Source organism: Etheostoma spectabile, chromosome 7 (genome assembly GCF_008692095.1).
Source record: "Etheostoma spectabile isolate EspeVRDwgs_2016 chromosome 7, UIUC_Espe_1.0, whole genome shotgun sequence".
NCBI lineage: Eukaryota > Metazoa > Chordata > Actinopteri > Perciformes > Percidae > Etheostoma > Etheostoma spectabile.
The window spans coordinates 29,069,156-29,096,574 of record NC_045739.1 but is presented as its reverse complement, the minus strand read 5'-3'; the positions used below and the strand labels follow the sequence as shown (position 1 = coordinate 29,096,574).

Here is a 27,419-nt window from a genome sequence, read left to right as displayed (position 1 = left end):
GCGCCACACACTCTCAACGCGCTCCTCTGCATTATAAGCCCGGGGGCAACCCTTAGAATAAAGCTGCGCTGCGATTGGACAGAGGGCTCGGGCTCGTCTGCGCTCCACGTCCGACGCTGTGTCTGACGTCACGACGCTTCACACGTCCTCGCCCAGTTCGTGACGCAGTCCCGCTCTTCCTCCTTGGCGTCTTCCTCCCCTGGGCTGTTCCGGATGAGACGCCTCCCTCCTTCCGCCCCTCTGATCCTCTTATCAGCGAGTAAGCGGCCAAGATGGATGTTGTAAACCAGGTAAGGCTTGGTGTGTGGGGGGAAAATTATCAATTTAATTGTCGTTTTGTTCGGTCGGTGACGTTCATTCAATTTCATTTCAATTTTTCCCTTTTTTTTCGTGCGCTCAAAGTAAGATGCTGTTTTGCCCCAGATGCGCAGAACCTTGCGGTTTTTTTTTTTTTTAATGCAGTGCTTTCGATTACCTCGGAGTCGAAATAGTCCTTTATGAATTCATCTCAAAGGATGTGCAGCGGTGGAAAGGCACGGCAGAGCGCTGTGGACGTGGCCAGTCTTTCACCCCAGCTGCTGCGGTCCATCAGATGGAGCGGCCCGCTGACAGTCCCCCCCCCCCAAAAAAAAATGTGCAGAATGTCCAGAGATTACCGCAGCGATGCCATTTAGCAGCGGGGGCAGAGGATGTAGCCCGATATCTCCAGGGATTCGGCTAATTGATTTAGACCGCTCGCATCTCAATTACTAAGATAACAAGTATGATTGATGTCCACGGCCCTCGATGTGTTCGGATAGCCGCAGTAGGCCCGGACCCGGAGGGGGGACGCGGGCTCTCAGAGAGCTGAGGGTCTCTATGACAAAGCCAACGAGGCTTTCCCTGAGAAGGGACCAAGGAATCAGAGTCAGACTGCTCTCAACATCAGTTTTGTCAATGCATGCGTGTATTTACTGTGGATGTTGAGAGAACCACTGAGGATGGAAGCATCCCCCCCCCCCTCAGGCTTAGACAGAGAGGTAGAACACCCCCGCTGCTTGTTTCCAGTGCGGCCATTTATTGACGCAAACAGGGGACACACCGCCTTCTTTGCGGTGTCGCATTCACCTGCGCACGAATGCTTCCTCTATTTTGGCTCGTCAATTGCACAGATTTCGCGAGATTTCCTCGCAAATTACGGTAATATAAAAAAAAAAAAAAAGACAGTCGTGTAGTGTGTAGAGAGAGAGAGCAGAGAAAACAGTCGGTTAATCAGCTTAAGTGTAATTGTAATGCTGGCAGGAGCTCTCTCTCTCCCTCTCTCTCTCCCTCTCTCTCCCTCTCTCTCCTCTCTCTCTCTCTCTCACACACACACTCTCTCTCTCCCTCTCTCTCTCCCTCTCTCTCTCTTTCTCTCTCACACACTCCCACTCTCTTTCTCTCACACTCTCTCTCTATCACACACACTCACTCTCTCTCTCACACACACAAACACACACACACACACACACACACACACACAGGCTTCATTATAGTGTAATGACTAAATGACTGTATAGTAGGCCTAATTGTAGCCTACCAGCCCCGCCTACAGCCTCTCTAAGGCCCACACAACACACCCGCTGGGTCAGGTGCCAGCAGTAGACCAGGTCCGTGGGCTATACATGAGACTGAGGTACGGTAATTAGGTTCATTTTTTTAAATCAGCATCCTCATATCATCATCATCCTCATCATGCCTGGCCTGCTGAGAGAGGCTGATTAGTGAGAGTCAGTGTGAAAATATATATATATATTTTTAAAGCTCTGCTAACTGATGATTTTTTGTTTTCTTTTGCCAGTTGGTGGCCCAAGGGCAGTTCACGGTTCTCAAACAACCGTTGGGATTTATCAAAATTCTACAATGGGTAAGTTCTCCATTTAAATAGGTTCTATTGCATGAGGTTTTTTTTCCTCCATTTTAATAAACAAAAACAAAAACAAATCACAGAACGGACTGGAGCTGTTTCTCATTTGCAATAAATAATGGTGACATGTCCCTAACTGACAGATTTGTGGCCTTCTGTCACACAGAGGCCGTAAAGCGGCGTGGGGCTTAATAACGGATGGGACTCTACACCGTTAGAACAAAAAGGTGCACAGTCGAACCCTCTCTCACCGGGGTATGACATCGACATGTGTGTCTTAACTCCGCTATAACGTCTCATAATGTTTACTCTCTTGAATGTAATGACATGAGGATTATAATCTAGAGCAGGGGTCTTCAACAGGGGGTCCGCGACCCCTAGGGGGTCCGCGGAGGTACGGCATGGGGGTCGCGAAAGTTTTGGTTGATTAGACTTTTTTTTATATTCCCCCCCCCCCCCCCCCCCTTGCAATTTTTTCCACTAATTGAAATGTCTTTAAATACACATTAACATGAATTCAACACACTGTAGTAAACAGATAAATGGAGGCAGAAGATGTCTTTCAGTCATCAATGCACACATGGCACTATAGGACCAGTTTGGTATAACACAATTGTATACAATATATATAATTAGGGGGTCCCCGCTCCATCTCGCCATCAGTTTGGGGGTCCTTGGCCTGGAAAACGTTGAAGACCCCTGATCTAGAGGAATCTGTAGTACACTGCCCCAGCAGCGGGCCCGGGCAGGAGACACCAGCCGGGTGTGTTACGACTCTGTTGTAGTAACACGATGTCAGCCCACTGAGGGATATGACGACAATGTGTCAAATCCTTCTCAGAGGACACGACCTCTGCATACTAGAACACTTCATTACTTCTATCTCATGGATTCAGTCTCCTCCACCACATGATGGAGCCAGAAATTCCTGCATTAGTTTATCCATGAGGGCAGTGTAGAATAAATAGATTCCCTGAATTCTTTAACCCTTGTGTTGTCTTCCCGTTAACCATGAACTCGTCCTTCCAGGTCAAAAATTGAAAATAAATCTCTTTTTGTGCTGTTCCCATGTTTTTGTCGCCTTTTTCTGATTCATTTGTCACTTTTTCCGGCTTTTGGCGCTTTTTTTTTTTTTTTAAACCTGAGCTGGTTTAATAATAGATTAGACGGTCAACAAACTTCATTTATATCAAATTATACATATGTTTTTAGTTAAAAAGGCAGAAATTCTGAATTATTTTGACCAATAGTTCAGATCAGAGGATGTTGAGTGGATCTCAGATGGGTAGATGTCAAAGTTTAGTCCGGATACTGTTTGGAAACCATTTAAAAAAAAAAAGAATTCATTCTAAATCTGTAAGATTAAATAAAAAAACCACAAATTCAATGAAGGTAATCATTAAATTTTACCTGAAGAAGGTTGTATGGAATCATCCATAAAATCTATATTTCTGATATAAAATACCTTGAAACGGGTCAATTTGACCCAAGGACAACACAAGGGTTTATTTAGCACAAATTGGAAAAAAATGTCTGCATCTGACTTATCAATTACCTAACTATTGTCCCAATCGACTTATCTTTATATTTCTATTTTTTGTCTTCCTAAAATGATCATCTTTGGTGTTTTGGTCTGTTGGTCGCACACAACCAATATAAGCCATCCACTCGGGCTTTCACTATTCTCTGACATATTGTAGCCCAAAGGATCCATCCATCATTAAAGGGGGATATAATCAGCTGATTAATGGATAAGGAAAATAATAAAAAATAATTACAGTTGCAGTTCTAGTTACAATCATGTTGACCGATCCAAGAGCAGTTAGAGACATTTCTAGAAGATCAGACATGAAGGATGTCACAGATGTTATTTTTCTCCACAGCTGGGCACCACCGTGGTGGGAACAGTGGTTCTAATTACCTTCTTGGGTCTTTCCTTTTCTTATGTGATGTTATGTATAACCCACATGTGATGCTAGGAACTGGTTCTGGTTTGGGGTTTCCTGTTACAGCTGAAAGTATAAGTGATCATCATAGTGAGCAAACCAATTCATAATCTTTGTCATTTTCCAAGCACAAATGTCCACATGTTTCTTGTTCTGGCTCCTCAGATGTGAGGATCGGATGCTTTTTCGTTGTCATTTATAACTTAAGTGCACTGAACATCTTTTTGGTTTTTGAAGCTCTAACGAAACAAACTATATGAGGTGGTCACCTTGGACTTTCTTTTCACAAATTCTCGGACGCAACGATAATTAAATGATTAATCAAGCAGATAATTGGCAGATCAACCATAATCATTTTAGTTCTATGTTCCTCATTTAATAAGCGCTATGACATTATGAATACATTTTTGGAGGGGGATGCCCTCTTTTCACATGGGTCCCTTAATTGTTAGTTACACCCCTGATCCTCAGTATGAGAACACACACACACAACATTTGTGTGCCGAAGCTGCTCTGACAGTCCCCCACTGTGATGGGCTCTGCAGATATCCTGTATGCTAGAGGACAGCCAGAGACACGAGGGTCCTTCATGACTCTGTAGTCCTTCCCTGGAGCTGTGTGAGTGTGCCAGCACCTCATCGCTGCCTCCAGCGAGCCGAGCACCAATCAGGAGCCCTGCTCAAGAGGCCGGGGCCCGTGAATCATCTGTCAGAAGGGCTTGCGTGTCTCAGCGTCAGAGCGGAGGAGGAGCTTCTGGAGCTGGTGCTTTTTTCTGGATTAATATGGGCATACACGACCAGCAACACATTGTTTTTTAGGAGGAGAGAGAGAGGAGCCTCCCCCTCTTTCCGTGGATACAGGCAGCGATGAAAAAGAGGCTTCTGTATAGTCGAATCAAACCTTTTTTGGATTTGTGTTGCGGTCAGTATGTGGAGAAAGGCTTTTTTTTTTTATATTGGTCAGCAGTGGTCATATTCATATATTTAAATTAGAGAGGTGAGAGTAAATGAATTGGAACAGGTGAGACCAGACCAGGATGTGGGTTAAAGCTGTGTGATTTTTTTTTTTTTTTTTTTTTAAAGATCTCGGGAACATTCGGTGAAAAGAATGTGTGAGATTTAAACAGCGTTCAATATGTGTGACTCATGTAGCTTTGCCCACCTCCCCACCCCACCCCACTCTCTCTCTTCGTCTCTCTCTCTCTCTCTCTCTCTCTCTCTCCTCTCTCTCTGGGGAATAGTGCTGACAAAGCCTTGATTTGATGGATGTTGGAAGACATTGCGCGCCCCCCAAAAAAAGCTGATGTGGAGCTCAACCACAGAGTGCACAAACAGCCTCCTGCCTTCCCCCGCTACAGAGCGCCGCTGTTGTATTTAATCTGCGTGCAAATATCTGACTCATACAAAGGCTGTTTGTGAGAACGTCAAGTAGGAGCCTTATTCACTTTGCGGTAGTCCCTAATGTGTAATAAAGGCTGTTGATTTTGTGATGTAGCTCAGGGGCTCTTACTGTGCCGAGGCTTGGTGACTCTCTGTGGTTATCACTCCGGGGCCTCTGGTGAAGGCTCGCACAGCTTGTGTTAATGCATATCTGTGCTTTTGTACTTTTGGCTATATGTCACCATGTAAAGAGCTATCCCTCCTGCAAGAATATGTGTCATTGTTTTAGTTGCATGTTGCATACAAATTGTCCGGGTCTGTACAGTATATCATATATCGCTGATATTAGCTCATTGCAGATCTGTATTTGCATAATGTGGCCGATAACTAAGAATTTGCAGTACAGAAATAAAGAAAATAATACCTATTATGAGCAGATTAAAGGTCCAAAAAGTCTTTCAAAAATCTATATCTAAAAATGTTTATGGAACAATAAAATAAAATAAAAAATATCCTCCAATGTACAGTATCTTTAAAGGATTTTTTGTACTTTTTAGATATTAATCCAGCTCCCCAGTTGGTGCTTTTATTGACCAGCGGATCAGTTTTTGCAGCACATAAATAAAGAAAATAATACCTATTATGAGCAGATTAAAGGTCCAAAAAAGTCTTTCAAAAATCTGTACCTAAAAATGTTTACGTAACAATGAAATAAAATAAAAAATATCCTCCAATGTGCAATATCTTTAAAGGATTTTTTGTACTTGTCAGATATTAATCCAGCTCCCCAGTTGGTGCTTTTATTGACCAGCGGATCCGTTTTTCCAGAGACAGGCAGCCAGAGCAGACAGATCGTGTGTGACTGAGTGTGTGAGAGTGTGTATCTTCTCAGCACAAGAAGAGCTGACAACCATCCAGCATACCAGGAGGGTTAGAAACCAGCCTCTGCCTCCTTCGCTGCGTGATGCTGCCAATAATGTCACCATGGCACCTAACACTCGGTGTGCCACCATTTCTTTTCTCAGTCTGGCTGGCCCCCATCTTCCTCCCCCCATCCCTCCTCCTTGCACTCATCTGTCACCATAAAAGTACAACTCTTAATTGTGGTTTGGCGCCTCCCATTTAGATCCGTTTCCCTCATGGCTGCTTTTTAGGGATGCCGATGTCTGGTGGTCCACCACCATGGGTTTACTCTGAAATATCTCAAGAACCATTGGATGGATTATTGGGAGATTTGGTGCACACATTCATGTCTCCCGCAGCTTTTGGTGACCCCTTAACATTCTTTATATAGCGCCATCTTCAATTAAAACATTCAAATGGTCCATTACTTTGGTTTCTGATCAAATACCCGCAAAACTAACGTCATATCCATCAGTGCTACTTATTGTTAGCCTGCTAACGTGCTAAACTAACATGGCAGATATTATTCCTGATTATTATAACTCATGTCAGTGTGATCCAAAAAGTCTCTGAAGAAGAAGACAGCTGGGCCACAAGATGTTGTTGATATTGTGTATCGTGTTTTTTATTTATAACATTGTATTATAGTTTGATCCCTCTCATGGAATCTTAACCTCTTCCTAATAATACGCACAGGGAGCTCTAAAGCCGTTGTACAATCTTAAAATAAAAGCAGTGCCATATGGTAATTATACTATACAGAATAAGATGGATGACATGATATATTTTAGGATAAAATGCGCCACAATGCGCACTTTGTGAAGGATCGTGCTGACACGGCAGTTGTCATACGCTGCACATGCTGTAGGTGTTGATTAATTGCACAGCTGCTGCAGCATTACATACTATTATTCTGTTTGGGGGGGTTTAAAGGGAAAGTACTACGTAAAACACAACTCAGTTTTACATGTCTTTTTAACAGATTGTCCGTGGTTCAGACTGCTGGCGCCAACATGTGACGAAGCTCAAATATCCCTAAGAATCAAAGTAACATTGGTATAATAATGTATCAATTCTCTGTGTTTTAGTTTGGATTTAAACTCAAAGGCTCGAGTCCAGATGGCCCAACGTTTTTTTTTTTCAGCCTCCTCCCCTCCCTCTCTCGCACACTAATGCTGCCAAGTTCATCACATCTACAGTCATATGCATTGGTTAATAAAACCTGTTAATAAGCCTTGTGCCAACAACGGGGGGGGGGGAGGTGTTTGAGATCTTGGGACAGGACACTCGCTTTAGGCCGTCGGTGTGATAATCCAACAAACGAGACCCCGATTCCCATTAGCTAAAATAGTGTGTGTGTGTGTGTGTACGAGCTCACGTGTCTGGGTGGGGCCTTCTGTGTGTGTGTGTTGTCGTGTGTTGTGACTGGCTTAACAGTAGCTCGTTGCCAAGTACTTGGTGACAGATGGCAGAGCACCTCAGTCAGATTAATAGCTGGATCTCCACCCAATCGGCTCTGACCCGCAGCGTGGTTAGGGTGTGGTAAAAATAGTCGGACTTGTCTAATCTGCTTGTGTGTGTGTGTGTGTGTGTGTGTGTGTGTTGTGTGAGAGTTTATCTCCACGCATGTCTGTTTGTGCCGTGTACGTGGGAGGCAGCTGAAGAACAGACCCTGAACGGATGCACAATCACTGTTGGACCACAAAATACAAAACCCCAAAAACTATAACACATCTACTGCAAGACCAATTGAAATGGTAACCATAGCAACAGGTGCAGCCCTGGCTGTGTAACCTGGTGATAACGCTGCATTGATTTGCACTCTGTGTGCATTTTTCAACAACCTGCCGTGATTGGTGGAGCATCAGTCTACTTCATATATTGCAGGTGGTGACAGCAGCAGTTTGCAACTTTGAGTGGAAATGGAGCGGTCACTTGTTTTATACTGGAGCTCTTTGTTAACATGGTTACATAACCCAAGCTAAACTGGAGTACTGGTGAATTGGGGTGGTAGTAGCTCAGTGCACAGGGAGTTGGGTTGGGAACCGGAGGGTCGCTGGTTCAAGTCCCCGTACGGACCAAAGTATGGTGGTGGACTGGTAGCTGGAGAGGTGCCAGTTCTCCTCCTGGGCACTGCCAAGGTGCTCTTGAGCAAGGCACCGAACCCCTAACTGCTTGGGGCGCCTTTCCATGGGCAGCCCCCCCCCCCCCCACACTCTGACATCTCTCCATTAGTGCATGTGTAGGTCCTGAGCATGTGTGTGCAATTCAGGCCTGTGTGTAATAACAACAGAGTGAAAAGTGTAGTTTCCCCTTGTGGGATTAATAAAGTAAAATAAAAAAGAATGAAATATGTGAACAGCCAGTCATGGAGGAAAGTGTGATTTAAGATCCCTTTTGTGTATTCTGTGTTTTTTCTACAGTTTGTCAGCGAGATGTCAAATTGTCTTTTCTTTTCCTCTTTTCTCCCGCAGATCTTTGCGATCTTCGCCTTCTCGACATGCGGCAGCTACTCCGGCATGTTGAAGATGAGCGTGGAGTGTAAAAACCGGTCGGAGAGTGACCTAGCCATTGAAGTAGAATTCGAATATCCGTTCAGGTACGTCTCATTCAGAGTTACTGTCACTTCTACTGTAGTAGAAACAGGAAATCAATTCAACTGTAGGCTCTTCACAAACTGTAAATGCACATTAAGCAACAAAATAAATGACTTAAGAGCAAACTTATCTTGTACATGGTGATGCCAATTAATATGTTACAGCAAGATCTAATTTTAAAATGAGCTTTTTAGCATTTATTTAATCCTACAATTTCAGAACATAAAGATGAAAGGGATTTGCCCAGTGACAAACATATCAAAATGTGCAGTATACTATATTTTAAATTAAAAAAATGGATATAAAATCTATCCATTTGATAAATTAGTTAAATCTTTGTAAGGAATTAGCAAATATATAGGCCTTTATTCTTAATTTATGTAATGCTTAGTTAGTTAGCTTAGAAAACGAGCTGTGATCACGATAGACATTTACCAGGTTTTTGGTTGATGGAATAGTTGAACCCTTTGTGAAATACATTTCACATTCACACACATTCACTTTCTTGGCGAGATTTAGATGAGAAGATCCATACCGCTCTAATAGCTACTTGCTAAATATGAAGCTACAGTAGGCAGGTGATTAGCTTAGCATAAAGGCCGGAAACGGGGGAGAACACAATGGTGTAGTCCATGTGATACGCAGGTATACGCGTATGCACACTAAGATAGCTCAAGTATTTCCATATACCCACTTCAAAATGTCCAACAACATACTTTCCATTATATTTTTGATATATTTTCACTTGTCATCTGTGTTTTTCTTCTTCACATAAAAGTATTTCCACTGTAACTATGTGCATAAAAGTGTATCCGAATACAAGAAATGAAGTTGTTGATGCCCAAAATACCCTCTATGACCCACCCACCACCACACACACACACACACACACATCCACATAGACACACACACCACAATATATAAATATACAGTATACATTAGACTACACCGCTGAGAAAACAGCTCGCCTGACACTGCTCAAAAGTTTAGAGACAAGTTGCTGATTTACAGGGGGTAATGTGCTGGGTCCAGTTCTTTGACAAATTAAATAAATATAAGGTATTAATTAGTAAGCTTTAGAGGTGCTAGTAGCGGGATTTTGTTACCTTTGGACAGAGCCTGGCCAGTCTTTGTGCTAAGCTAAGCTCCTCTGACTGTAAGTTCACTTCTAATTAACAGACATGAGAGTGATATCTTCTTATCTAAGTCTTGGCAAGAAAGCAAATAAGTGGGATTCCCACTTTTTAAACTACTCCTTTAAAATACTGTCTTCAGCAGTATTTTGGAATGGATTGCATTACTCATTTTTACACAAACTTACTGTGTATAACACATGAATAGCATCAACAATCTCAGACACCGATAAGTGATATCCCAAGGTGTCTCACATATGACAACTCAATCACCATTTACCTTTTTTTCTCATTTCTCTCTCCACCTTTGTGTTGCTGTTCTCAGGCTCCATCAGGTTTACTTTGATGCCCCCACCTGTAAGGGAGGGAAGCCTGAGCGTCTATTCCTGGTCGGGGACTACTCCTCCTCGGCTGAGTTCTTCGTCACCATCGGTGTCTTTACCTTCCTCTACTCTATGGCAGCCCTCTCCGTATACTGTTTCTTACTGGAGAAGTACCGTGAAAACGCCAAGGGGTGCAAGATTGTGAGTTTGTTTAGGCCTCGTACATATGATTCAGGACCATGTTGTTGGTCTGGTTTTACAATTAATATTTAGTTGATGCTGTTTGTAGTAAAAGTGATCATGTTGTCTTGCTGATCCCCAGGACTTTGTTGTGTCAGCGGTATTTGCCTTCATGTGGCTGGTGTCTTCATGTGCTTGGGCTAAAGGCCTGTCTGATGTGAAAACCGCCACCGATCCAGAGAAGGTCATCACTCTCATTGACGCCTGTGAAGAACCAGGGAATCGCTGCCGTGAAGTCTACGACCCCAAGGTCTCCGGCCTCAACACCTCCGTGGTAGGTCCCTACCATGATGCTTCACGCTGGACAAAACAACAAAAGCGTTGACCTGAGAACAGAAACACCAAATACTTTGTACTACCTTAAATCACTGTTATACGGCTCAGTTTAGCCTGACTTATATCTATCCGTAAAAATGCTGTCTATAATAATAGCCGCCTGTATATATATTCATAGTACATATTCACCTGTAAACTCTGTAAACCATTAGTATATTATGTTCATTGTACATATCTGTAAAAATTCTATTTATAGTAATATCCACCTGTATATTATATTCAGTACATATCCAGCTGTAAATCTTGCTCACAACACTTGTTATCTATATTTTATATTCATAGGACAAACCCATCTGTAAAATTCTGTTTATAATATTATTCATTTCCATATTTATTCACTTATGCACTTATGGAACCATTGTATATATCCTGCACTTACTGCTATTGCACTTCTGGTTAGACCCAAACTGCATTTCGTTGCCTTGTACCTGTACACGTGTAATGAGAATAAAGTTGAATCTAATCTAATCTAAACTCACTTCTCCAAACGCCTTTCTGCTCCACAGGCATTTGGCTTCATCAACCTGATCCTGTGGATAGGAAACCTGTGGTTTGTGTTCAAGGAGACCGGCTGGATGGCTGCCTTCTCTGGGACATACGTCCCATCACAGGAAAAGCAGCCCGCCCCCGAATCCTTCGACCAGGGAGGCTATGCCCAGCAGGACCCCTATGCCGGCTCCCAGGGAGGTTACCAGCCCGAATACGGCCAGCAGGGAGGCTACACCGAGGAAGGAGGATACAGTCAGGGCTATGAGCAGCAGCCCACCTCCTACTCTAATCAAATGTGAGCCTGTCCAGCCGAACCACAGCTGCAGGATGGTGAGTGTAAACATATGGGAAACATATCAACTGGTTATAATAGGTTAATTGTGTTTTGCTGCCTTAATGAGGCTTATAATGGTATCTGCTGGATATCAACCTAACATTAATGTTGGTTTTTTTAGGCCAGAAGGCACCTTTTGCTTGCTATTTCTCGTGATCATAAAGGGGCGGAGTTCTACTTCTATTCAGATGGCACACGAACATACATTTCACAAATCTTCCTCTTCACGCTCTTGAATCTCATTAACATGTACCGTCAACTTCCTTAAAATCTAACTGAATGTTCTTTTTACACAGAAAACCACCTGAACCTTCTTACTGATACTATGAATAAATCAGTAGCCCTACAATCTCAGCTGCACATTTTTTTATGTTGGTATTTAGAACGCAAATGAGATTCCAGAAAAACAGCATTGTTTTTTTTTTTTTTACTCTAAAGATAGGTTGACATTTGTTCAAGTCTGTCCTAAAACACTAATCACATGCCCATATGTACATTAAAAGATATATTGGTCGTGGTTGTTCTGGCCATGTAGAGAGACCTTCCTAATTTGATTCCAAGTGGGCATCTTCCAAAATGTCTTTTTGATGAAAACGGTGTCTGAGAAATCACAACGAGGGACCTTTGTTCTAAGAAGACACTCGCTTTATTAGACCCATGTGAACTTAAAGCAACTGCAATCAGTATTTTTTTCAACAACAAATAATAATGTGAAAACTATGTGACAATGTGATGGTGGGGGGGGGGCCCATGAGTGATAAACCTACAGAAAAATACCACCCAAGTTTGAATTAGTGACTAGCTGCCGGTGAATATAGTGGAGCATTTAGCAACTAAAGAGCCAAATATTTCCCTCAGGAGTTGGTAGAGACCAAAAACGGAGCTAATAGACAGTGAATACTAATCTTGCATTCATCATGTGCACACAAAAACAACCCCTAGGTACTGTCAGAACACACCCTTATACTCTGCTTCTGACTGGCTAGTAGTCCTTACCTAGGTACTGTCAGTGCACGCCCTCATACTCTGCTTCTGACTGGCTAGTAGTCCTTACCTAGGTACTGTCAATGCACGCCCTTATACTCTGCTTCTGGCTGGCTAGTAGTCCTTACCTAGGTACTGTCAGCGCACACCCTCATACTCTGCTTCTGACTGGCTAGTAGTCCTTACCTGGGTACTATCAGTGCACGCCCTTATACTCTGCTTCTGGCTGGCTAGTAGTCCTTACCTAGGTACTGTCAGTGCACGTCCTCATACTCTGCTTCTGACTGGCTAGTAGTCCTTACCTAGGTACTGTCAGCGCACGCCCTTATACTCTGCTTCTGACTGGCTAGTAGTCCTTACCTAGGTACTGTCAGTGCACGCCCTCATGCTCTGCTTCTGACTGGCTAGTAGTCCTTACCTAGGTATTGTCAGCGCACGCCCTTATACTCTGCTTCTGACTGGTTAGTAGTCCTTACTTGGTTACTGTGCATGTGCAACTCCCAACAAACATAGAACAGAAATGAGATGCCTCACTCTGTAGCTAAAAAACAGAGAGCTCAACACACAGGGTGAAAAGAGGAGCTGCACCAATGTTCAGTACACCAAAAATATGGTGTTTTTTGAAAATGAAACCATGAAAACCTATTCTGATATAACCTCTAAATTCAGTTATGGACTTGAAAATGAGCATAATATGAGCACTTTAATGTTTTAGAAATAAAAAAATGTAAAACCAATTTTTCAGGGGCTTGAAATATCCGTTTGTGTCTTTTCTTTAACAACTTCTGCCACCACTTTGGGTATTTACATGTACATATGATAGGATAAGACAAGATAAGAGGGGAATTTGGTTGCGGCAGCAGCACAAAGTCAGCAGACACAAATATACACTATATACTCTATATACACAATATAAAATTGTCGTATATACTACCTAACAGCACATTCCATATAAATACATACAGTGCCATTTTTCAGGCATTACTATGGTTACTAATATCATCAGAGAAGCAATTTTGTAAAGCATTTTTAAAAGTGTCTGTATTTCAGCTTTGAACGTCCCATATTTGTTGAGCCACGGCCTTGTTTGTATAGTCAACATGCAATTTGTGTCTTTAACATTTTCCTTCCCTTTGTCTCTCTTTTTCCTCTATCCAGGGTGACATTGTGATTTTGGAATGTGGTTCTCGACCACCGCCTGCATTTCCACACTCCTCTGTTTGTCTGTTTGTGTATCTGTGAGTTGGCAGGCGGAAGGGGGGGGGGGGAGCCACGGAGGGCAGGAACTGCTGGGGTCGGGGGAGGGGGACACCACGGGGGAAAGGGGTCTTTGCTGTAACATGATGTTTATTCTCGTGATGTATTTAACTGTAGAAGACAACGGAGGATTGTCTGTTTGGTTATACGAGGAAAAACTTGAATACAAATACCAAAACATTCGTTGACGAACATTTAAGAGAAATCTTGTAATGGAAAAAGACTTACATTTATGGAGAAAAAAAAAAAATTGTAGTAATATTTAACTTGGGAGAATGTATTTGTCTGTGCTGTGTAAATATCAACATGCTGATATATATGATTATATGTACACAGTTGGATATTTGTGCACTCCATAAAAGTTGTTATACAACAAATGTTGAGCACAGAGTTATTCAATTGCATTTACTTTGGTTCTGTTTAGGAGCTCACATAGTTTAGCCTTCGCCCTTCAATCCCCTAAATTATTCATATACCGCAATGTTTTCATTTATTCATCTCAGTCTATCAAAAAAGATTTTTTTTTTACTTTTTTAAATTTGAGATTTATTAATGGAGGGCAAGGCTGCTGAAAATATGGCGGCAAACGTTGAAAGAAAAACAGAATAATCAATATATAAAGTGAGCAGAGTCGTTTATAGAAATAACAGTGAATATGTGTTTAGCAGGTTTTAAGTATGTTGTTTCAACGTTATGTTTTTATATCTATTTTTCCATCAGATGTCACTATCAAGCGAGGATGAACTCTTCTGAAAAGCACAACATTTTAAATCCTGACTTATAAGATCAAACGTTGCATCAGGTTAAGGAAATTAGTGAGCATGGTAGCGTCTCATAATTGCTGTGCTGTTTCAGAAACCGCTATAGTGCGCTATCAGTGTGAGAATTGTGAAGCGGGGCAGTGAACAACAGATTTAGCGATGTGTGTGTTTATTTTGTTTGTTTGGATTTATGTAATGGGATTGGAACTGATGTCGTCAATGAATCCTCGTCCTGTTTTCATCGCCTGTTATGTGGTCCCGGAACGTTTAAGACAGAGTCATATAGTTTTTTAACTGGTGTTTCTATTCTATCCCACTGTAATCAGAGACGTATACATACTCACGTTAACATTAACTGTAGGCAAATGAGAATAAAGTATATTAAAGGACTAAACACATATTATCATGAGACGATTTGAACAATATGTCTTCATATATGCTTCTCCTGCATCCTCAATTTCCTTCTTTTTCCCTTCTGTTTCTAAATTTACTGCATGCATCTTTATAACCTAAAGCATCCCTAAACATATTTGAGAGGCTTAAAGCTACAGGAAGGTTAGACTCCACAGTAATACCGGGCTATGTTGGAACCATCATAGTGGCACAGCACGTACAGCAGCTCTGCTATATTCTACTCAAAGCACAAAGTAAGTGCTGCAATAATTACTTTTTTTTTTTTCCAGATATAAATACCTACCCTACTGCCAATCCTCTGTTTGGATACACCAGCTCGTGTTTGCCAAATGGTTAGAGATGCGTCTTGATGGTAGTTTTGCTTCCACAGTCCTCCCCAGGATGAGTTGTTATCCATCTCCAGTGTATATCGATCCATTGCACAGCCTTGGATTCATATATTTATTTTTTATTTTTTGAAATCCTTTTAATCAGGGTTATTTGATTCAGGCGGTGTAGAAGCACCTGGCTTTCTCTCTTCCTCTAGTCCTCCCCACATGTTCTTTTTTCTCTCTCTCTCTCTCTCTCTCTCTCTCTCTCTCTCTCTGTCTTTCTCTCTCTTTCACTGTAGCTCTTATAAATACGCTGAAATGAAATGAAATATACTCTGTCGTTAGTGGTGAATGATGTCTTGTGGTACTCTCTCTCTCTCTCTCTCTCTCTACGCCCTTGGATAGTGCTGTGTTTATTGTGTATGATGTATTCATATTAGTATTTATGATAATGATAAGTCCGAGAAAAAAAATATCCAAGACTCTCCAGAATTCTTCTGTATTCTTATTATATGGGATCCATGTGAAACAAAAATGAAATAAACTTGAAATTATTCTCTTGAAGGTTAAAATGTGTACTTCTGTTCATAGGCTGATTGCCTGTTTGTTCATTAAAAGTATGTTTCAACGTGTTACAAATCTCTTTTATGAATAAGTTGTAGTTTTCGCAGACACCTCCCCTCATTTTGCTAAATTTGAGAATTTATTTCACAATTTCCAAGACTTCAAGACGTCCATACAGATAACGCAAGGAAGACCGACAGAGGCTGTTATTGTGCATTGTAGGCCCAGTATGGTGCTCCAAGACTCATTACAAGATCATGAGTTAGTTCATTTGAATTGATTTCTTTTGCCTTTTGTAGTTAATGGACATTCAAATTAAAGTGTACAGCTCAAGGAGTCTAATGACTGTCCCAGAGTGGATAATGTTCCTATGAGTCCTTAGAATCAATAAAATAAACACAATAATATATGATGATCGTATGTTGTAATGTTATGTAATGGAATACTTCCATGGAGTGTCTTGTGCACACAGAGGTAGAGCCATCTGTTATTAGTGCGCAGGTCTTGTCAGTGGGCCATTGTCTATGTATTTAGCCGCCAAATAAATCTATCTCAAGTCTTTTTATATTAACAATATATAGACCTATGTAAGGTATTTCTCTCCAGCTGTGTCTCATATTGAATTCTAAACCACAACCTTAACTGTAAATCTGAAAAAAAATAAACAATCCATCAATAATTGGGATATGATGCTTTCAAGAGCTATTGGAAATACCACTGAGTTGAATGGATATAATTATTTGCTTGTACCACTCACTACAAAAATTACAAGTAAAGGAGCCTTTACAATTGCATCTAAGTAAAAGTACAACACATTTAACGTAAAATATCAAAAGCAAAAGTTGTCATTATCGAGAATGGCCCTTGTCAATGTTATACTGTGATTATAAGAACATAATTATATATGCACTAACAAGTGAGAAGTACTATAATGTTGTAGCAGCTTATTTGAACTACTCTGTATACTTTTTGCTGGTTTATTCTATAACAATGCATGTAACATTCATACACATGTAGACATGTTGCTGCTACACAAGGAAGCCCACCTTTGCTTGATTTGCAGTAGTGAAAAGTATATTTACCCAGGTATTACCCAGGTACTCTAAGCCCCACCTTTACCCTTTAAGTGATCAACACAATAATGCATCATTAGTCATAATCCAGTAGCATAATATTATTCCGAAATGGGCCATTCTGCATCATGAGTACTTTTATTTTAGTATGTTTTGATGCTAGTACTTAGTACTTTGATGCTAGTATCTTTCCTCAAGTAGAATTTTGAATGGTGGACTTTTACTTGCAACAGATTATTTATACATTGTGGTATTGCTACTAAAATATGCGAGTACTTCTTCACTGTCAGCATTGGATAGTTAGTACATTTACTCAGGTCCTGTACTTAAGTACAATTTTGAGGTTACTACTTGTTTTAGTTATTACTACTTAATTCTCAGATTTACAGCTTCTGATCATTTATTACTATACTAAATATAATCAACACATACAACATGATATATTATTTTAGATGTAGCAACATAGCAGTAGGCTATGTAAGTAATTAATATGAGCTCCGCCCTTACCAACTGCAACAATATGAAATAAAAATGAAATGTGTTTTTTTATAATGCTTTTACATGAATAAGATTTTGAATGGAGGGCTTATGTCTACACTATCGCTAATTTTACTTAACCCTTGTGTTGTCCTCCCAGGTCAAAAACAGACACTTCTGTCCCTTTATTTGACTTTTCACTAACACCACCTTACTAACACTAGTTTTACACTACTTTTTGGAATTCCTGGTACCTAATATACCTAATATCTAATATTTGAGTTAAAAAGCAGAAATGATGATTATTTTGACTAATAGTTAAGATCAGAAAAACGTACAGATGAATTTGGTCAGGAATGAAAGTGACCAATTGTATTTGAAAAGAGCGTTGTATGGATTTTTTGTGGTATTTTAGTTACAAAGAAACCCATATTTCAGATGTAGCCATTTTTTAAAGGGGTCAAATTTGCCACAAACAGGAGGGTTAAGTAGAGGATCTGAGTACTTTTCCACCGCTGAACAGAAGTATAAAGTTCAATAATTGAGCGCATTAGTCACTAATGAATAACATTTGCAACAGGTGTGTCTAGTTTACGAGGAGCCCCTGAAGGCTGCACGGCAGCAACTCGTCTCGGCGGTGCCAAAGTGCCAACAGCTAACTCCCCTCGAGAAAAGTGAAAGCCAACGCCCCACTGTGAGCTCCTCAGCCCGGCCCTCCCTTCTCGCACAGAGGCTGAGTTCACGCGGAGCTGCTGTGGTCGTGACCGAGCTCGGCCAGTGGACATTTCACGGAGACTTTTACAGCGGAGACGTTGATTCATTTGACTGGGAGGGAGAAAAAAAATCAAGCTAACAGTCAACTGAGCTCCAGCCGTAACGTTAAAACACTGGAATATTTTTTTCTTTTTAGCGACAAGTGTGTTTACTCAAACTCTTTTCGTCGGTTACTGGCGATAAGGCTCACAGACATACACTCGGTATAGAATACGTTAGTTACAGAATGGCTGATACAACCGCGTCCAACCCCGCTGCTAACTGCGTGGAGAAGCTGAAAAGTTACGTGAAAACCCAAAAAGGGGTTATCCTCGCGGCAGAAATAGTAAGTTCACCGACATGGAACAATTAGCTTCTGTGTTTCCATACAACTGCTTCCAAAACCTGGTTCTAATGTTCGTTGTGTTTAAGTAGCCTGCAACTAATTCATATTTCATTCACATTAAAGTGGGTTAATGTAGCCTACATGGTAGTTATTGATTTTACTCACATAGAGGAGAGATATTTGCTGTTTCTGTCACCTATATTCTCTATTTTCTTCTTGAAAGCTCTCTCTTTTTTTAAAGCAGTCTAGTCGAGGAATGACAAGCATGTGGTCTGGGGGGGTTTGAGGGATCAGGAACAGGGGTTAAGGGGTTTCCACCTGTCACTTCTGCTCCACTGTTTTCTCTTTTGGCACCAAAGAGCCAAATGCTGAACGTTAATGGCAAATGAAAGGTCGCATGGGTTAACTCCTTTTTTCTACTTATTACCACTGGCTGCATACTGTGTGTAAGCAGAGAAGTAGTAGCCCAAATGTGGTGAGGAGAAAATGCAATGTATATCACATTCCTATGAGCATAAAGGGCTCATAAAGTGAGTTTATGTCTTTGCACGTCTGGCTCTAATTTACAGGAATATGCTTACAGAGTCGACAATAGAAACCTCAGAACAATACTTCATTCCCATTAATATAATACAATAATATAAGTTAGGGGTGTGGGGTTTAAGTGTTTCAATTCCTGTAATAGCAAAACCACTTCCTGTCTGTATGGGAAGACTTTATTTATACTGTCCTTCACCACCGTTTACACATGATTGCCTTTGTTTGCATGTCACAGCGGTGTGTTGTCTTAACACATGACTCACTTTAACCTTAAATACTGTACTTAAGTTCTGCATTTTTAAAGTTTTTTTTTATTTTTTATCAGATTCTTGCCAGGTACATGCAACAGTATTACTACTCATCTCACTGCTTACAGAGCTAAAAACTACTACTGTGTTATTACTATAAAAATTTTAAGAGAGTAGAGCAAGGTTCTGCTCTTATAACCCATCTCATGGTCTCATTATAAAGCAGGCTCTCAGATGCTGGTGGTCAGTGGTCCACCCACTGTAAAGTTTTTTTGTTTTTTTTCAGAGGTAATGGGAATTCCAGGCTTCCAGTGTGAAGTTTGTTCCTAAGAAACAATGTGTAAATTGCTTAGCACACATCTTTTGGTGTGAGAGCGTCGTTCTTCGCTGGATCCACTCGGTAGTTTGTCGTTTCCTCTGTCGTCTTTACTGGAACCCGATAAACCCTGAAGGAAGTCATCTCTGATGGTGCGTGACTGAAATAGTTTACAGTGCAGGGAGATGAATGAGGGAGTGAAACAGGAAGACGCATGTCATTAGTGCTTGTAATGTCCAATCTAACACAAAATAGGGTGCTTAACCCCAGCAGTCAGGTTTAAATCTTTCAGCTGAAGAAGCTAAAAGCTAAAGGAATAATTCAAGTTATGAAGACAAGGTTTCCATGCCTCGCCGAATAACTTTTATTTAGTCCAGCCTTTTCTTTCGAGGCATGGACATACTCGAACATGTTTGAAGCTGTAGAGCAACATACAGATCACAGTCACACACAACACACCCATGTAAAGCGCATTTTAGTCAGGCCAGGAGTGATAAGTCAGGATGAGTCATGCCCTGAGCTGAATTTGCAGCTTGTTTTTAATATTATGAATATTACATTGTCTTATGACTGGAAACCATTTTTTAGGTTATATCCCTTATTGAAGAATGTCTTAATCAAAAGAAAGGTTGAAAGAAAGTATGCAGGAGAATGACTGTTACGCACGTAAATGGTTAGTAATAATGAGCATAAGGGTGATGCAGTGAAACTGAACTTTCCATTTTGCTCTCTACAATCATGGTGTACGCTCCAGTGAGCAGTGGAAAGTGCTCCAAAAAAAAAAAAAAAAGAAACGCGCCAAAATGTAAGTGACTTCCCTAGCAACCGTTGCTGTTTGGTGTGTCTCTGTGCCTCGGACTAGCTCTTGGCTCTCATGTTGCTGCTGGCTATAATTAGCCAAGCGTTCCCAACTATTTCTATCATTTTTAAAAGAGCAGCTCATTATACTGATGCGACCAGATCCGAAACCCGGATTTTAAAGAGCTGACCCATGCAAAGGGATCCGCCGCTGTAGAAAGCATCAAGGTGTCCCCGTCTCGGAGCCTGTCTTGTTCTGAGAGACTCTTGTGCAGCGGTTGTTTCTCTGTGTGTGATGGCTTGCCCTCAGAGCAGCCGACTCCGCCTGCATAAAGTCTCCTTTGTGCGGGACCTTGGCCTCCACAGAGGCTGCCTGTGCCTGTCTCCAGAACACATGGACTACTGATACATCTGGCTGGCTGAGCGTTTGTGTAACAGTTGCCGGGGGAGGGGAAGCAGTAGTGACAGATGCAGGGCTAGTGTAACGTCATGTGTGTGTATCATAGACCGCAGTGATTTGACACTGGCTACTAAGTTATGCGTCTGAGAATAAAACATTGCAATGTGCAAGACGTGCTTATTTCAAAATATACATCAGAGTCAGAGAGTCTGATTTAGTTATTACAAGAATAAAAGATTTGACTTGTCACAAGAAAGGTTGTAGAACACCAGGTTTCAGTTCAGTGAGTTGTATGTTATGTATGTATATAACCACAGTTTATAATGTAGTTTTAACTTTATTATGTCTTTTGTAGTTGATTTAAGATTTCTCTTATGCTGATACAATATGTGCAGGGTGAGAAGAGTAATTATAAGAATTGCAAAAAGCTATGGAAAAATAAAAATATAGGCCACATGAGTATTAATATACTGTGTGTGTAAATGCAACAATTAATGGATTAGGTAGACAAAAGACAATTAATCTCCAGCAAATTTAATCAAATGAGAAAAGATGTTTCTTTGTGTTAAATGTAATATTTTGGGTTTGTACTGTTCTTACAGACGAAAAAAAGACTGTTTTTGTTTTTTTACAGTTTTCAGATGTTTAGACCAAACAATCTATCAATTTGTTAGTTGCATCTTTAAAGTGTATATTGGCACGGTGGGTGGGTGGCTGTCTGGTTTTTCCAGTTCATAAAAATGTAAATTGTAGGCTACATGTGTCACAGATGTAAAACAACTTTTGCAATTGTGCAGGGCTGTGCAAGTGACTTATAAATAAATAAATCCACGTTGGAAAGGACAAGGAATGCTGTTTGGTGTCCTCAAGTACGCTAAATTGTTAGGTGTAAGGCCTGGTATTGTGAGTAGCCTACTTGAAATGTCCACTCCTTCACAGCTGTCATATGTCCGTGTTGTGTGAATGTATCTACCCACGCAGTTTGACAGTGGCAAACAATAGCGGCATTGAAAAAGAAAAAGGCTGATCCTGGTTGAGGGCCGTAGGCTGGCTCAGTGTATGATTTTTGCACATTGGCACAATTTCAGTGGAATGTACCGAGAAGAATGCATGCTGAATTTTTCCCCTCATATGGAAAAATAAGAGCTTGATGGAACAAACTCGTGCCGTAAATCGAAGAAGAAAGCAGCATTTTTCTTGGCCAAAAACGCTTGTTGTTATGTGGATGCTGAATTAGGAACTGACTGGAGTAGATGAAACAGTTCTGCCCTTGTTGGAGGGGTTTACTGTCTGACTGGCCCTGGCTATTTAGTGGACACAGATAGTAATCTATTACTGAGCGTGGAGATGAGTCGTCCTCTCTCAGGTGAATTGCAGCTGTTCTGTCAAGTCGCCTGCAAAGTTTAACAGAAGAAAGTTGGCCAGCTCTGTTAGTTTCCTGGCGTGACCCTGATGTAGGGTGGGAAATATATCGATATTACATCAATATTGATATATTGGACTAGAAATCGTCTTAGATTTCGTATAACCCTTGTGTTGTCTTCCCATCAAAATTGAAAATTCACACTCTTTTGATACTTTTTATCAATGTTTTAAACTTTTTTTTACGTATTTGTCCCTTTTTCAACACTTCTGACGCTTTTTTTTCAATGTTTCTCACTTTTTTTGACGTTTTCAACTCCACATAACATTTATTAACTTTAGTTTTACAGTTATTTTTTGGAATTTATGGTCAATAAACCTCATTTATAGGAAATTATACCTAATGTTTGAGTTAGAAAAGCAGAAATTAGGAATTATTTAGACTAAAATTAAAGGAAGGTATGTTGATGGATAATCACAGACTGGAATATGTCAACTTTTATTCAATACTATTTCAAAAACACTTTTTTTCAAATGCTATAAAATTGAATAAGACACCGCAAAATTAATGAAAGTAGAGATTTGTACTTGCCAAAGAGCGTTGTGTGGAATCAATCATGTTATTTTTGGGTAGTTAAAAACAACATTGATATAGGGAAACGGGTCAATTTGACCCAAGGACAACATGAGGGTTAAAGTACTTATAATATAGTAATATGGCGTAAGTGGCTGCATTACAGTAAACTTATGTCATTTTCTGAACTTACCAGACTGGTCTAGCTGTTCTATTATTGACCAGTTAATGATGGCTGCGCTCCACTTAGGAGAGGCCCTGGTATTGTGCATGCTGCCTCACTGAAATAGCTCACTGGGACACTTAATGGAATGGAGCCATCGTTAAGGTTATCAATTTCAGCTGTGCTTTTCCTACTATTATAAGTCATAATGTCTGCCGTGAAAAAGGTCTATACCGTCGCAATATCGACATCGACGTATTTGGTCAAGACTGTCGTGATGTCTGATTTTCTCCCTGATGTGTTCTGGAATATCTTCACCATTTCCAAAATCGTTAATCTCTCTGTTTATTGCTTCCCCCCCCTCCATCCTCTCTTAGTTGCTCAGTTTCATTATCATCATCTGCTACGCTGCCTCCATGTACGGAGGCTACTCGGCCGTCGCCATCTGCGAGATGATCTTCGCCATGTTCTTCTTTGGCATCTTCATGATGGAGTTGGACAAGCAGATCCTAGTGATCAACTGGGTCTGGACCGTGAGTCCTCTGCATGTCTTAGCACATGGTCTTACAGCAGGCGCACACACACACACACACACACACACACACACACACACACACACACACACACACACACACACACACACACACACACACACACACACACTAGAGCCCGACCGATAAAGGATTTTTTAAGGTTGATACCGATACAAATATTTGGGTATGTAAAAATCCAATATTCCGATTATATATTTAAAAAAATAATATCCAGAAACATGTAACCAAACATAAACAGATTTCCCTAAGTTATTTGTAGTTAGTTATGAGTTCTCACTAAAACAATATGATAATAATTTGTTTTGGTGTCACAACAGAACAGAGGAACATCAAAATAAATATGTTCTGATAAAGAAAACGTATAAAAATACAAACTTAAGACATGAAACTTAAATTCCTTTCAACAAAAACACATTAACAAAAAAAAAAAAATCAGTGTTTGGTGGACAAACATGCAACGCCAACACTCATAACATGGTGTACTGTCCGTTTTTATTTTATTTTTTAAATACTCATTTATCAGAATCATTCAATTGTCATTATAAATGATTCTGATGAATGATTTTTTTTTTATATATATATATATATATTTATTTATTTATCGGCCATTATTAATGCCGATACCAATAGATTGGGAAATGCCTAATATCGTCCCACCGATATATTGGTCGTGCTCTAACACACACATACACACACGCACACACGTGCATAGTTGCACAACAATGCTTCATCGTCTGCTTCTCCCTTGTGTGCAGGACCTTTTCCGTGCTGGTATTGGTGCGGCCCTTTACATCATCACCTCTCTGATCTGTGTAATCGGAGGGTCCGGGGACGGCGCTCGTATCGCAGGCGGGGTCAGTTATTGTTAACTGAATGCCAAAACTGTTCACGTGCATGTTTTATTGTTTGTTTTGACAACCATTAACTGTTATGAATGGATCTGTTTTATCGTATACATGTATGCTTAGGTGTGGAAACTGATGCCAAGGGGGGTTTTCTCAACGTCTGACGTGTTTAACCAACACACAATCTCTAAGGGAACACACTCAGTCAGTATTGAGTAATATGGCCATCTCAAATTATATGTCATGCTTCCTTCCTGACACCATACGACAGTACAGCTTCCAGTCCAATGTCCACACACAACGTTTTCCACTTTGCACAAACAAAGAACAACTAAAACATACCATAACAGCCACAGTAGCTGGTAAACCTTGGAGATGAGTCTGGGATGAGAAAAGAGTGGCATCCATTTAGAGTGCACGGGAAAAATGAGGCAGGGTGGTAGGCTGTTGAAACACACACTCAGGCCCAAGTTAGAGTACAGCATACAGCCACTGATTCTATTAGTAATGCAATAAGAGTCATCACAACTTCATGGGAAATTAAAAAGCAGCTGGAGTGACATGAGAAACGAACCCGTACACAAGCAGGGGGACGTGAGGATGGTGTCGACACAGCTGACGTCTTTCTAGAATGATGAGGTGCAGTAACAGGGTATCAAAGAGTGAAGCCTGCAGCGGCATTACAATAAATTATCATATTCAAGTTTCTCACAACACAAAGCACCACTCCCAGTCTCTGTTTGCTTTTACAGTTAGATTAAGGACATTTCATATTAATATCGCTAAGAATCCGTTTGTAGTTTAGTTTTTTACTCAGTCTAGTCATTCTTTTATGAACTATTTCACTTCTTTAAATATTTGCGTGGTGTGCCGTCTGGTGTCTTTCTTGTGGCATGTGCAAACCCATCTGCACCTAAACACACACACATTTGACCCGACAGTCACTTCCTGCATGCTTCTGTTGAAAACTACAGTTATTACTCCAGTTGGGGAATAATCTTGTAATGAGTATGTCTCATGTAAGATCAGTTGTAGTTTGTACACCCTCAAATCAACATGATAGCAGTCCGGGACTACAAATGTCTTCTGGTGTTAGCAGCACAGCAGTTCTGAGATTTTTAAAGCCATTTGTCTTTAGCTATGTAACATAAGTTATTCTATTTAGACTTAGACTTAGACTTCTCTTTATTGATCCTTAATAAATTATTAAGAGCACTTTATAGTGTTTTCAAGTATTTCTATTACATTTTGTTTGCAATATGCAACTTTGAGGTGTTTTATGTGACTATGTGAACTTGATTGTTTGTTATCATTGGGATTCTGATGCTGAGTTGTTGTTTATTAGGTCTTTGGTCTGATCGCGGGCATACTCTTTGCCTACGACACCTACACCATCTTTTTGCAAGTCAAGAGCAACATGCAGCACACGGCAGCTTCTACCGGTGAGAGCGCCAGATGTTAACTGTTATGATACACACAAAACACACTCGTGACAATAAGCTGCTCTATTTTGATATGCACAACACGTTTTATCTCCAATGTTTTTCTTTTTTTACAGACGACAGAGTTTAAGCACTCCGACACATGCACGTCTGCCAAGAATTCAGCAGAAGAACAAAGAGGAAGTTGTGCAGAAGTTAACAAACGAGTGGATCAGAAAGGACAATGGACAATAAAATGAACAGGTCACAGTTTAATCAATGCTACCGTATGGTGTGAACAGATGAGAGATTTCTTTAAGGGACGTGCCCGAGAGGAGGACAACGCAGCCAAAGTGAGTGGTACCGCCCGCACGTCAAGACAAAACAAAATCGTGTCTACATGAGGAATTCCCCTCACAAAACCTTTACTGCAACCTTAATGTACCACTGATTAAAAAGGGAAAACTGTAAATAACAGGCAATGGATGTCATCAAGCAGCTTGTCTAATACACATCTACTGTTAAAGGATTGCTGTAGTAAGAAGTAACTCTGCCATTTGGACTTAAGAAATAATGACAATGAGTGGGTAGTTAGGAATTGTTTAACATCATAATTATGCACGTCCTGAGTGTGTATTTTGTATTTCCAGAGAGGTTTCTCAGCTGGCCAAACATTTCCTTCTCTGTTATTTAATCATTGCGCTTTAGAGTGCTCCCCGTATGTTACAGTGCCTTAACGTCTCATTCAAATTAACCAGTTCCTTCCTCTTTTTCGTCTTATATTCTTGAACCCTAAACATTTGAAGTGGCCTAATCAGCAATCGTTTGGCTGTCTTTGTACTAATTAATAAAGGGTATATTATATTAGTTGTTAATTAGTTTAGTCTGCATCATCAGAGGCGTTAGACGTCCACTAACCATCAATCACGTTCAACAGTGTCATTCACCAGGTTCTACTTTGTCTCTTGCTCAGGTTCATTTTTTTCTTACATTTGTAATACATTTTTTTCTGTCAAGAAGTACAGTCCAGTTTTTTTGGGTTCATGTTTTTGTGATGGAGATAGAAAAATAAAAGAAGAAAGGAATTTTATTATGTGAATATCGCAATTTTAAAAGGTTCTGTAACTTATTCCTCTACCCTTTGGTGGTTATTTTTCCAAGTAAAACATTGCCTTCTTATTTTTTCTAACATGCTTCACAAAAGTCTGCAGTTTGTCATTTCGAAATGCAAAGCAGCCTTGCTTTGGGAAATAAAAGCCATTATTACTACAAAGGAAATCTGTTTTTGTCATATATATTTCACACTAATCTTACCACTTAACCATGATGTTTATGGCTTTATTCAACAAAACCGTAACTGACTGCATATGTTGCCGGCTATACTTGGGATGGAAGTTGTCTTCTATCAGATTACCACTAGATGGAAGCAGATGGCTACTCATCTGGAATGAATTGCTAATTTAAAGGCCACTGTCCCATCAGCCAGGTGTAAGAGTTAATATGTAATTGCAAAAACATCCATATAGCTATGGTGGTGTTTCCTCCAGTCTCTCATCAGGTTGTTGGTGTTTAGATGTTCCCAGGAATTATATTTTTTACACACACTGCCAAGATTTTTACTGACCTGCAGCATGCATCTCTGATCTCCAGTCTCATCTGAAATGGTTATATTGCAGACAGTTGTGCATGCTCT

General features: G+C 40.5%; 2 protein-coding genes across 2 annotated transcripts; both read left to right on the top strand.

Annotated features, from left to right (window-relative positions):
• The first annotated feature begins 140 nt into the window (after window positions 1–140).
• On the top strand, window positions 141–15,864 carry sypb (synaptophysin b). Its single transcript, XM_032521471.1, has 7 exons — window positions 141–290; window positions 1,820–1,885; window positions 8,588–8,712; window positions 10,169–10,367; window positions 10,489–10,680; window positions 11,249–11,561; window positions 13,708–15,864. The coding sequence occupies exons 1-6, from the start codon at window positions 273–275 to the stop codon at window positions 11,528–11,530; spliced, it is 882 nt and encodes a 293-aa protein (XP_032377362.1). The 5' UTR covers window positions 141–272; the 3' UTR covers window positions 11,531–11,561; window positions 13,708–15,864.
• Window positions 15,865–18,039: 2,175 nt separating this feature from the next.
• On the top strand, window positions 18,040–27,004 carry plp2b (proteolipid protein 2b). The gene is made up of 5 exons (XM_032521474.1): window positions 18,040–18,505; window positions 23,284–23,439; window positions 24,216–24,314; window positions 25,651–25,747; window positions 25,864–27,004. The coding sequence occupies exons 1-5, from the start codon at window positions 18,407–18,409 to the stop codon at window positions 25,875–25,877; spliced, it is 465 nt and encodes a 154-aa protein (XP_032377365.1). The 5' UTR covers window positions 18,040–18,406; the 3' UTR covers window positions 25,878–27,004.
• Window positions 27,005–27,419: the final 415 nt, after the last annotated feature.

Coding starts and splice junctions, on each gene's coding strand:
- sypb (XM_032521471.1), top strand. Junction 8,713..10,168: donor GAATTCGAATATCCGTTCAG/GTACGTCTCATT, acceptor TGCTGTTCTCAG/GCTCCATCAGGTTTACTTTG. Junction 10,368..10,488: donor ACGCCAAGGGGTGCAAGATT/GTGAGTTTGTTT, acceptor GCTGATCCCCAG/GACTTTGTTGTGTCAGCGGT.
- plp2b (XM_032521474.1), top strand. CDS start 18,407: ATGGCTGATACAACCGCGTCCAACCCCGCTGCTAACTGCGTGGAGAAG. Junction 18,506..23,283: donor TTATCCTCGCGGCAGAAATA/GTAAGTTCACCG, acceptor ATCCTCTCTTAG/TTGCTCAGTTTCATTATCAT. Junction 24,315..25,650: donor GCGCTCGTATCGCAGGCGGG/GTCAGTTATTGT, acceptor GTTGTTTATTAG/GTCTTTGGTCTGATCGCGGG.